Raw genomic sequence first — 13,510 nt, 5'->3', positions numbered from 1 at the left:
CTCTAACTCCAATTTTCCCTTGTGTTGTGTCTCTTCCTTACCCTGCAAACCCATTTGTTCCATCTATTAACCTGCGAGAAAGAAATCACGAAGGATTTTTTCGTTTATTGCAAGAGAACAAAAAGGCAACACAACATAAAGAAAAAACAGAAAGTAAGTTTCATTGTTTTGATTTTAGTTTTTCGAACTGTACATATGAATCTTCATCCATGAAATGAGAAGAAACCCTAAGTGTCTTATTTTGGTTCATTTTTATTTTTTTTCAATCAAACCCTATTTTTCATCTTTTTGATATTGTGTGTTGATTTAGTTCATGAAAATGGAGGAAAAAAAAAATCGGTGATGAAAAATACGAAACAAAAGAGGTATAAAATTTTGGGAAAAAAAGAAGTGAAAGAAAGCCAAGTTTTGAAACCTCGTCATCGTCATCAGAAAATGAGAAGAAATCAACCTGATATAACAAAGGCTATGAATAATTAAGGAAAATACCCAAAAGGGGGGGTGAATTGGGTTTTTCAAAATCTTTTTCCACACAACAATATATGCACAAAATAAATAAAGGAAAGAGATAAAGGTAGAGAATTCAAACTCAGATTTATAGTGGTTCGGCACACCCTTGCCTACGTCCACTCTCCTCAATCTCCTAACCGAGTGAGGGTTCCACTAACTTGAAGTTACAATCAAGCTTTCAATCGTCTTACACTTGGATTCCGGCTCCAATGGGCTCTTACACAATCTCTTCAAGATTTGAACCACTTGAAGGCTTTCACACTCAGTTTACACAAGGATGAAACTCTCAACCTAGCTTAAGGAAGGCTCAAGTACAAGAGAAAGCTAGGATGAATTGCAAGAGTGCACTAAGAATATGCAATTGATGGTTTAATGCACTAAGAAAGAAGATGAGAGCTTTTTGATCAAGAACAGGTAGGTAGGCTTTGAATGCAATTGTTCTCTTGGTCATAAATGAATAGGAGCTCTCAATTTATAGGTTTCTAAGCTCGGGAGACAAAAACAGCAGAAAGTAGCCTCGACCGGACGAGCAAAGGGTCGACCGGATCACTAGCCGTTGGAGCATTTAATGCATAGCAGGTTACCGTTGCCTCGACCGGACTTCGACCGGACCTCGACCGGACAAAGGGTGAGGCTCGACCGGGAAGAGGAAGCTACTGGGAGAGAGAGAAAGTTTTTGTGTCTCCCTCGACCGGACCTCGACCGGACAAGGGAAACCGGTCGACCGGTTCCCCAACCGGTTGAGCCGGTTGGCCATAGCCTCGACCGGATGAGCCTTTTGGCCCTGAAAACCTATCCTTTTTTATTTCTTTCTTTTCCAATACTTAGGCAAGGTCTTTAGGAGAGTTAATATGTCAATTTTGAGTCAATTTGCCTAAGGTATATTTGATAAAACTCGGGTTTTAAAGAAAATCAAGTTTTAAAGAATAAACCGAGTTTTCTAAGATGCATGAAAATGTATGAACATCCTAAGTGCACTCATGCTATCATCTTACATTCATTTCCTATGATCACAAGTCTTCCAAATGGTCTTTATCCCGTATTCGTTTGATCCTTGAGATTATACCTGAGATTCTTAACAATTTAAAGCAATTAGTCACTTAACCACGGTTTGTTATCATCAAAACCTGATTAGGAGAACCCTTGGGCTAACACAACCGATTTAGTAAGCATTAATTTTCTACTTGAAATTTTGATTTTTGATTTTTTTTATTTTATCATTTTTAATCTATTATCCTTTTTTTATGAATTTATTTTTCATGAATTGATAATCTAATTGTTGAAAATTTTCTTAGTGAGGTTATAGTCCAAGGTTTACAGCAATATTTGAATGATTAGAAAAAACTAAACTTAACTACTATCAAGTTTACCATCAAAAGGTTTTGAAATTTTGTGTAATGAAGTTATTTGTTATGAATTTATAACGTATTTGAATATAATTTTTATGAAATTATTTTATCCAAATATTTAAAATTTTGATTTAAATATATATGTTAAGAAAAAACTGAACTTAACTGCTATCAAGTTCATTGTCAACAGGTGGCAATTTCAAAATGGTTTGGTTTTGTTTCAAATTTCAATAAACACTAGAATAATGTCTCCAATTTTTTGTAGCTGCAACTTAGTAAAATATAATAGCTTCAATTGCATTAGTAAAATAATATCTTTAGAATATTAGCATTTGACATGACATCCTTAAATAATAGGAAAATAAAGTCTATGTTAAGAAGTAATACGAAATGATGGATTTAACATAGTTGGATTAGTTTGGTAATATAATTTTGCTCAATTTATATTGATATTTTTATAATTTGTTATTATCTTGCAGATTGACATTCTTCCTCCTCTCCTATCTTTTATATCTAAAATACCTAAAGAGGAGTACTTTCCTAGAAAAATTGCATGTTTGTCTCACTTGGTAACCATTGAAAATATTAAGAAGAAATTGATTGAACCACAATTGGAGATGTTTAGAAAATCATGTTTTGGTCATTTTTTACTCTTTCCCGAACTTAGATTTTCAGCCCAAATTGTTCATCAATTGTTGTTACGTCAATGTGAAACCAAAAAAGACAATGAAATATGGATTTTATTAAAGTCAAAGGGCTTAAGATTTAGTAAAGAAGAGTTTGCATTGATTACGGGCTTGAGTTTTGGTCATATTACAAAATGTGATAAAAAAATCATTACGAATAAGGGACACATACTTTAAAGGAGAAAACAAGGTGCGTAATGATGAGTTGGAGAAAGTTTTTCTTTCTTTAGGAGAGGAAAAGAAAAAGAAAAAAAATAAGAAAAAAAAAATTGAAGATGGATTAAGCATGGCAAGAAATGGAACCAATTCAAATTACCAGAGAATGACATTCTCATTGATTATGTCAATGGTTTGCAACCTCTTTATTCTGTCAAATGGCCTGATGTTGACATTGTGTATGTCCCCATCAATGTTCGGGCTAGTCACTGGGTATTAGGAGTTGTCCATCTTCATCGAAGGATTATATATGTATATGACTCATTGATGGGCATCAATAATAATGCAAGATTGCAAGTTGCCATTAAACCATTAGCAAATTGTTGCCGCATATATTGAATGCAATAGCATATTATGGGTTTCATGGTGACACAAAAGTTAACTACTAGGAATGGGAAATTGAACGGCTGCAAGATATTCCTCAATAGGAAAATGAGTAAGTGATCTTCAATTTACTTTCATAACTTATACACTTAATCCTTAATAATAGCCCTAACATTGATTATCTGTGTACCATGCAGTGGTGATTGTGGCATGTTTGTTATCAAATATGTTGAATACTTAATGCACAACCATCCATTGAAGTCATTAACAAGTGCTTGAATGGATTGGTTTCGGGAAAAGATGACAGCATAGTTATTTTATATGAAATACTTGCCTATGTAATGCATGTTGATATTTCACATTTTGATAATGTAGTTGGATGGTTTGTTATATGTAATTGGATAGCTTCATATATGTAGTTAGACATTTTGATAAATGTAGTTGGACAGGTTGATATATCTACTTGGATATTTTGATAAATGTTGTTCGATAGTTATGTATACAATTGACCTTTTAAACTAAACTTGAATGTTGTCAAGTTGTTATGTGTACAAACTTGAAGGTAGTTAAGTTCACAGTCTTAATAGAACACCTAAACTTAACTACTATCAAGTTAACTATGAACAAACTTGACAGATATTAAGTCGAAATCTATTCCAGAATAACATATTTAATCTGGACTTAACAGGTATCAAGTTGATCTTCTATAGACTCATAAGAAGTTGTGTCTACAATTGCCATTTTAACTTGAACTTAACTATTGTCAAGTTATTTTATGAACAAACTTGAAGGTAGTTAAGTCCATAGTCTTCAGACAAAACCTGAATTTAACTATTGTCAAGTTGTTTTATGAACAAACTTAAAGGTAGTTAAGTTCACAATCTTCAGACAAAACCTGAACTTAACTATTGTCAAGTTGTTTTATGTACAAACTTGAAGGTAGTTAAGTTTACAGTCTTTAAACAAAACCTGAACTTAACTATTGTCAAATTATTTTATGTATAAACTTGAAGGTAGTTAAGTCCACAATCTTTAGACAAAACCTGAACTTAACTATTTTCAAGTTGTTTTATGTACCAACTTGAAGGCAGTTAAGTCAACGGTCTTTAGACAAAACCTGAACTTAACCATTGTCAAGTTGTTTTATGTACAAACTTGAAGGTAGTTAAGTCCATAGTCTTCAGACAAAACCTGAACTTAACTATTGTCAAGTTGTTTTATGAACAAACTTGAAGGTAGTTAAGTTCACAATCTTCAGACAAAACCTGAACTTAACTATTGTCAAGTTGTTTTATGTACAAACTTGAAGGTAGTTAAGTTCACAGTCTTTAAACAAAACCTGAACTTAACTATTGTCAAGTTGTTTTATGTATAAACTTGAAGGTAGTTAAGTCCACAATCTTTAGACAAAACCTGAACTTAACTATTGTCAAGTTGTTTTATGTACCAACTTGAAGGCAGTTAAGTCAACGGTCTTTAGACAAAACCTGAACTTAACCATTGTCAAGTTGTTTTATGTACAAACTTGAAGGTAGTTAAGTCTATAGTCTTCAGACAAAACCTGAACTTAACTATTGTCAAGTTCCTTATCAATAAACGTGAGAACAGTTGAATCCATAGTTTGAGAATAAACATGTAATTTTCATTCATACTTTATACATAACTCATCATAACATATATGTACAAAAGTAACAAATATCTCCATTTCTATGGGTATGCAAAAAAAAGGGATCATTATTACAATATTCATCTATGTGCTTATCCTATCACCTTATACAAAAAAGTAACTTACATTTCCGTTCACATGGGTACCAAAAAAACAAAAAAGCTCACTATTACAATTTTCATTCCATGTAAGTTCATAGAGTGCCAAAGCTATCATGATATCAAGGGATTGGTCGTTTGCATGTTTTCCGATTATGCCCATATTGACCACATTGACTACAACGAGATGTGCGCTTGCCCTCTCCACCAGAAAGAATTCTTACTTTCTTTGGTCTTCCTGTTGGACGTCTCGTTTTAGGTGGTAACACAACTTTGTCACGAATATGATTAGGTACTACCCAATCTATTTCATTTTCAGTTGGATAAATACACTCTAAATATGAAGATAACAATGCTTTAGTAGTAAAATACTTGGAGCACAAAGTGTAATATGAAATGTTGTAAAATCTACAAGCAGCAATAGCATGTGCACATGGAATATGATCAAGATCAAATTGTCGACATGTGCATGAACGAGTGTCTAAATTCACTTGAGCACTAATGCCAACATAGTTAACATTACACTCCTTGGAGTTGATAGGTTCCACTAGATATGTTGCTGACATATTATACCTCGAATGAAGTTCTCCATCAGCCCACAGGGTAAGTTCAGTTGACATTGACATTGCTTGTTGTAGACGAGTCACAAACCATTTTTGAAGTAAGTTTCTCAATTCTTTAGCCAATTGCAAAACTGGAAAATCTCTAGCATTTTTTAACACAGCATTAAGGCTTTCAACGATCCCTGTCATCATGATATTATATCTTTTTCCAGTAGAATATGAACGTGTCCATCGATCAACACCTATATCCATCAAATATCTTGCTGATCTTCGGTCAATCATCTCTAGTTGCCCAAATATAAAATTAAACTTTGAAACACGATAAGCATGGGCAGCATCATGGAACAACTTATGAATTGCAGGATTCTTGAACTTTGTCTTCAAATTTTGTCCAACGTGATAAGTGCAAACACCATGCCTCGCATGGGGAAATACTTTATGTATTGCTTTCTCAATGCTACCATGTCGATCTGATATCACAAACAAATCATCAATGTGTCCAAGTGCATCATGCAATTTTTGTAAAAACCACTCCCATGAGGCATTATTTTCTAAATCACTAATCCCAAAGGCTAAAGGGTATATTTGATTGTTGACATCTTTACACGCTGCAATAAATAAAGTCCCTAAGTACTTTGCTTTCAAAAATGTCCCATCAACTACAATCACATGCCTTATTGATGTGTAAAACCCAGCAAGAGATGCACCAATCGACATAAAAAAGTATTTGAATTGATTATCACAATCAGTAACTATATCAGTAATGGTACCGGGATTTTTTTTGCTCTAAAACATAGCAATAGGATGGTAAAGTGTTATAAGACTCCTCAGGTGATTCCCCTAATAGAACTTATAGCAAGTTTTTTGGCTCTTCACGCCTTATCATAACTTATTTGAAAGTCATACTGCTTTCGAATGTCTGCTACAATGTCTTTTGGTCGAAATTCACAACCAACCCCTTGATAGTTTCTTTTATACTCTCACCAATCAACCAACTACTTGCATGTCGATTGTCACGAGACATCATATCTAACCGACAAGTGTGTATTGAATAGAATTTCATTATTTGAAACATATTGGAAATCCCGAACTTGGTAGTACGAACTCGCCACTTGCATTCTTTATCAAAACATTCAATAAACAATAACTTAGTAGTGGATTTAGTTGTTTTGAACTCAAACTTCCTTTTCAGAGTCATCATATAAAACTTCTTTTGTAATTCTTTCTTACTTGAGTATATTTGGTGCTCTTCTAGATGGTCATCACTAATTCCACTAACTATAGGTTGTTGCATCATGTTTTGTCTTTCATTTGCTACATCTTCGATTATAATGGGATTGTCATGTATGAAACCATCATTTGTATCAATCATGGTCAAGATTTCTACACTTTGAGCTGAACCAGTTCTGAATGAGCCAATTTGGGTCACTTGCTTATCACTAATAGGGTTAGTATTCATCCTATAATCCTCCTCATTAATTGTAGTCTCATTCATGTTCCAATCATGAACTTTATACCCTTCAAGTGACTCATTTTGAAATCTTGGTCCATTTTCACCATCAACAGTAAGGGTTTCAACTAAATCACAATGAATGTGTCTATTTTTTTGCATCAACATTGAGTCCCCATTCAATTCTTTATCAATCTTAGAAGACATATGACATTCAAAATAAGAATTGCAAATTGATTTCTGATTGTGATTATCAATTCTCTTTTCAACTGTGATACACAATGGAACATGCAGCTTACCATTTGTACAATTTAAACCAATAAAGAATTTCACATCCCCATCATCAGTTAGTTGTATAGGACTTGTGGGAATGTTGGCATTGAATACATACTTCATTGAAAGAAAACAATTTGTTAGATCTAGCTTCAGAATATGATGGACAACCCCTAATAACTCTTTATATGATATAGTTTTCGGGATTTCAATGCCTTTACCTTTACTTCCTTCAAAATAGAAAACATTTCCATCTCGTAGCCATTCTCCTTCATATAAAAGCATTATTCCTATTTCATCAACCACTGAAATAACAAAATAATTCAATTAGTGGCATCAACAAACAATATTAGAATATTTTTTAGTTACATCATAGCATTAGCACCAATAAGTAGGTATTAATTTTAAAAAACTCATTCATTATTAAATACATATTATTTCATTACACATATTTATTTTTTTAATAAACAACAACTAAATAACATTATTAATCATCTTTACTACCTCAAATAATACCAATAATGCTATAGAAATACAATGTATATAGTTATTAAATAAATTCAGACATTGTAACTCTAAACTATTTTAAACAATAAAAATATATTTATTTACTAAAAGATTGGTTATGTTGTAATTCATTTAATGTCAAGAGTAATTTGTAAATAATTCAACTCAAATTGAGTATAATTAAATAAAATAACAATAATATAATGTTACTATAAAATAACTATATACAATCTTAACTTACGTCAAGTTCAACTTAATATCCGTAAGGTTTTGATATATAACTAAAAAAGATAACTTTATATATTATATCAAAACCCTATTAACACATATTTACATCTATATAAAGAACAAATATGCAAACAATACCAAAACCATCATAAAATTCCAAAAGTTTTATTACTTACCATCATTTGATTTTTCCATACAGACAATGTTTCTCCACATTACACTTTTTAAGCTGATTGTTTCCTTCTTTTAATCCATTTTTTCATGGTTGTAAATGATATTAAAAAAATTACAACAATTTCAAACTTATTTAAATATTTACTACATCTCATTAAATGTTTGAAAATATTCAATAAATAAAACATGAAAGAAAAAAATATGGAAAAATAAAAATAAACGTACACTATTTATCCAACCACAACTTAAAGTGCTTTAAGTTGAAGAAATCTGAAGAGAAACTGTGTGAAACTTGAAGAAATGCACTGAAAAGAGAGAAATGGAATAACAAGAGAAAATGAAAAAAAGGAGAAAGTGGAAGAAATAATAAAAAAAGAGGTGAATGGAGGGAAATAAAATTAGAATGGGAGGGAAAAAGGAGTTGATGTAGCTGAGGGGTATTTTTGTCCGGTTCGGGTCATTTTGGAGGCTATTAAAAGTGGGGGGTTAGTTTTACAATATTGAGGGATTTTTGTCCCTTTTGATCAGTTTTCCCTTATTTTTTATCAAGATTTTTTTGCAGTTAGGTTTGAAAATAAGATCAAATAGATAAACATTTTAATTGAGATTTACAAATAAAATGGAAATTTAACTTTATTTAAGTTATTTTTAAATGAAACTTAGCCACAATATAGATCAGAGCATTATAATCAAATTCTTTGTAGATGGAAGGGAAATTTCGATTGAGTTATTTATAAATGAAACTTAATTATAATATAATTCAAATTATCATTATGATTGAAAACTTAAACTTGATTTAGGTTTTTCTTAAATCAAACTTAACTTCAATGTATAGATAAATTTATTATAAAGAAATGTTAAAATGAGTATAATGAAAGACAAACAAGGTAACAAGGAGTGAAAGAGTCCAAAGATGGTTATTTATCAACAAAATTAAGGAGGATGATTATTTTTACAATTTCATAGTTATTTTGAATCATGCATCCAAATCACCTTAAAGAAAATGGACTCTTCATTAAGTTATAGACTATTATGCTCGCCAATTTGCCCTTTTTGCCCTTTCATGAAATCCACGTGAGCTTTTAATTCGTTGAATTGGATCTTTATAAAACTCTTTATGAATAATGTTGTTCCTCACTTTTCTTCTTTTGAAAATGGGAGAATCCTCATGAGGTGATCTTTCCACTCCTTATGACATTGAAATAGTCAATAATGAAAGTGAATGCCTTGGTGCTTCCTTGAACTTCTCATTATCATTTCATTTCCCAAAATCTCATTTTATAGAATCCAACCGTGTAAGTATTATTCATTGCCACTACGAAACCAAAGATGTCTTTAGAGCTTTAAAGCATATTTACAAGGTTAAAAAAAACTTATACATATATAATTTCAGTAATTTTTTCCTCTATTCGATATGAAATATTACAAATCATCCCCGGGTTTGCTATGATACTCTAGAACTAAAGAGATCCTCACAATTTTAAAATACGTTTATAAGGTTAAAATGAATTTATAGATATACAACTCAATAACTTTATCCTCTATCGTGAGATATCACACATCCACTTTTTAGATTAGACTTATTGTCACATAACTTTTTAACTCTTCTTTTTCGACTCTTCTTAAAAGCTTTACTTCTTGCAACATGTTCATTTATTTAATCTACCGTGTTCGACATCAAATATAGCAAATAAAAAAAGGTCCTTTTCCTTTTCTTTTTTCTCCACTTAGAACTTCAAAACATAATTTATGTTAATCTAAATATTTACTAGAATGGATTATTTCAATCAATTTTTGAAAAATGACAGTTAGGATTTAATGTTTATCTAAATATTTACTAGATAATTTTGATAATTAATTTTAATGTTAATAGATAAATAAATAAAAAACAATCCACACCTAATATTAACATTCTTGTCATGCCTAATATCATGGAGAGCCGTTTGCTTTAATTTTCCCTCATCGCTTGAGACCTTATCATCCTCGTGACTCGCCTTAATTTTCCCCCATTGCTTGCCACCTCATCCTCGTGACTCATCTTCGAATCTACAAATAATCCTCTTGAAATATGATATTATAAACTTCAAAATATAATAATTAATATCATGGAAAACTTTGCTAACTTAAAATATTTTTTATTAAATTTTAAAAATAAAAAACCATAGTAACTTTTATCTAAAATGTAAAGTTTATATGGAAACTAATGATTTTTAAAATTGTTTAAAAATTAAGATATTAAAAAAAATTATTTCCTCAAATTTTAAAATAATTTTTATAGATATATTTTTTTGAATAAAAGCTTCTAATTTTTATACCGAAAATTCTGGATGCATCCAAATCAAAGGACGTCGTTTGGTTTGGAACAAAGCGACGTCGTTTTAGGGGCGGGTGCAGAAGGAGAAAATTTGGAAAACGGTGCGCTTGGGTGAAAAAGGAGCAAGGCGGGGAACGTAGAAACGGTGTCGTTTGTAGCCAACGACGTCGTTTTAGCATTCCTTCATCACTTCAAACTTTCCCCAGAAGCCACGCCAATGGCGGCCATGACTTGTTCGCATCTTCCCTGACTGAAGAATGGAGGGAGACTTCGAGGGCTTCGTTCCGTGCTCTTCTCTCGCCGTCGATTCCATCCTCCGAGTTGGAACAGTAACAAACTCTTCTGTACTCACCCCCGTCATTCTCATTTTTCTCAGAACTTCTCTTTACGTTGAATCGATTCAAAATTTCAGGCTGGAGCAATCTGGGGGTTATGTATGAGCCCATACGATGCAAGTAAAAAAGGTGATAAATCTCTCCCTTTATTGCATCAATCAAAGGGTTCGATTGAATTTGAATAATTGCTACAATCAAGTTCGTTAATTTGGGCTAAAATCTGTTGAACCTGCTTTAGTTTTTGCGTTTTTTCAAATACAGGTCTCACTGGTCTCTCTCGCACTGCATTTGTGGTTAGAAACATTTAACTGAAGTTGATTCTCAGTCCATTTTTCAGTGCAAATTTTGGAATTCAATCTGATTGTTTCATTGTTTTACTTGTAATTGCAGGCAAAGTCAGTAGGCAAAATCAGCTTTCAGTGCGGTAATTATAAGCACATCTTTGATTGAGTTTGTGGTTTTTCAATTTCGTTGAAAATTATATAAACCCTCTAGAGGTCTTTTCTGTCATGATCAAAACTTGCACATTTGTGTTTACATTTGCTATACATGTTGTTGCAAGCCAAGTAATCAAATTGATAAGAGCATTTGGCAGGAATTGAATGCATCAAATGTGCATGGAGTTTTAGGCCTTCTTGATATTGATATTCCTGTCTGTTTATGGCATCTTTAACTGCTTCACATGGGAACTGAACGGTTGAGCTTTATTATCATAAAAGCTTAGAAAGGCTTTGTTTGGCTATCCGTGATGATTTTGATTTGTCTGCGGATGTCAATGGATTGTTGATGTCAGGGGAAACCGTGTGGTGTTTGTGACATGTAAAAATATCCTGTAAGCTAAGGAAATCTTATAGATAGCTTACTGTAGCTCTATCTTAGGTATGCATTTAGGATATTCTGTACCATGCTACTAAGGAAGATGTTGAGTGTGTGACTTTGCAATTGGAATTTGTTCTTCCAAGTTGGCAGTGCTGTCATTGGGAAATGATTAATTTAAAGATAAAAGTGATTAACTTGATTTATTATACTGCACCACATGACCATCTGATCTGTAAACACGTTTTTGCAATTAGTAATGGCAAATTTGTTTTCTTCAAAGTGCATTGCAAAGTTTTCTTTAACCCATGTGGCATCTGTGGTAATGTTTTTCCTGTTAATTCTCTTTATTGTTTTTACTTGTTTTTGGTCATTCCCATCTCAGGTTCTCTCATTAATTGTGCTTTATTTTTATCTATTCTATGTCTAAGTGCCCCTCTCATCACCTGTTTTGGTGCTTCTTGGAGCATTTGCTAGTTATTCCAACTTATTTCAATCTCATGGCATGCATTTCTATTTTCTCTTAATCATTAGGACTTGTTGCTGGAGTTTTTTCCGGTACTCGCTGTGTGGTTCAAAGACACCGGAGGCAGAATGATTGGGTTAGTCGCATATCTTTTATATTCAAACCTTTTCAACAAGGAATGGCTTGATCATGTCAAGACAATCAAGCATATCAGTACAAAACTCGAGATCTACATCTTTAAATTTTGAGCGTACTTTAGGGACCTGTGAATCTTAAGGTGCTTAAAAGATAAAAATCTTAACTTATTTGTGTATCCATTACGCCATTCTTGGACAGTGGACTGTGTGTTGGTTGTTCACTTCACTTATCATACAGTGGGGTCATTAGTCATGTATTTAGGCATTCTTTAGCATTAGAAGAACATTGATATTTCTATATCTTGGAAGTGTTGTGATATGGACATATCTCAGTAATGTACTGGTCAAGGAATCAAGGGTTTTTCTTCCCTTCTTACAGGTGAATGGTTTTATTGCTGGTGCTGTAGCTGGGGCAACTGTTGCTGCTAGGACGCGGAGTTGGAAACAGGTTGTTGGGATGGCTGGTTTGGTTTCTGCTTGTAGTGCTGCTGCAGATTACTATAAAGCAATTTGAAGTAGAAAGCCTCAGGCAGGAGAAAAGTGATCCTCACCCTTCTGTCTCTTCTTACATTGACCATCAGTGTATATGCAACACATTTGATTTTTTTCCTCTGGGGATCATATGAAAGTTGTTATCATAATCATTTGCATTGGTGTGAGATTAGGCTGGCTCTGCTTCTCTAGTTGATTCAAAATAACTAGTCAAGCCACCAACCGATGCTCACTTCCTTGGTTGGTTTGGGACAAGTGGGCACATGATCTTTAAGTTGAGCTAAAACGATATAGGAGTGGATTTATAGAACGAACATCGGCCAATCATCTTTCACCAGAATGTTTATGGGGGAGGATTGCAGATGAAGCTGTATTGTTCTCAACACTGTTCTGATTATTCAACTAGAATCTATGTTATTTATTTATTTAGTTATATTCTTGTCAAACATCTGTGCAGTGATTTTGAAGGGAATGATCTTAGATTTCAAATTGGACATATGCTCATGTCAGAGGATTTAGAGTTATGCTGGAATAAGGGCCTGCTACCAAGATTCATTTCTCTTTCAAATATGGAGAAACCCCTAATGCAAATCATTAAGTTATGAAGTTTAGCTTTGCTGTCAATTTCTCCCTCAACATCAAAGGCAGGGGACCAAACATAAAGCTGATAGACATCAAGAATATGCCTCATTTTAGTATCTGCCATGCCACTCTGCAGTTTCTTACCACCTCTTCTGGGAAGTCCAGCAGTGTAAAGAGGTCCAGGTACACTTGTTCTCATTCTTCCCTTTTGATCACCTTCAGCTAATAAGATCATACTAGTTCATGCCTTCACATCAATATCTCTCCTCCTCTTTGGACACAGGAAACATTCTCAATCTAGTCTTCTCATCAGTTATCAACTAT

The 13,510-nt window shown here is 32.9% G+C and overlaps 1 protein-coding gene across 1 annotated transcript; it reads left to right on the top strand.

Moving 5' to 3' along the window:
• The first annotated feature begins 10,399 nt into the window (after positions 1–10,399).
• LOC100253678 (outer envelope pore protein 16-4, chloroplastic) lies at positions 10,400–13,037 on the top strand. The gene is made up of 6 exons (XM_010653888.3): positions 10,400–10,687; positions 10,771–10,822; positions 10,955–10,986; positions 11,084–11,117; positions 12,044–12,111; positions 12,492–13,037. The coding sequence occupies exons 1-6, from the start codon at positions 10,616–10,618 to the stop codon at positions 12,624–12,626; spliced, it is 393 nt and encodes a 130-aa protein (XP_010652190.1). The 5' UTR covers positions 10,400–10,615; the 3' UTR covers positions 12,627–13,037.
• The last annotated feature ends 473 nt before the right edge of the window (positions 13,038–13,510 follow it).

Source organism: Vitis vinifera, chromosome 7 (assembly GCF_030704535.1).
Source record: "Vitis vinifera cultivar Pinot Noir 40024 chromosome 7, ASM3070453v1".
Lineage (NCBI taxonomy): Eukaryota > Viridiplantae > Streptophyta > Magnoliopsida > Vitales > Vitaceae > Vitis > Vitis vinifera.
The sequence above is the reverse complement of the archived record's forward strand: the minus strand, read 5'-3'. Positions and strand labels throughout refer to the sequence as shown.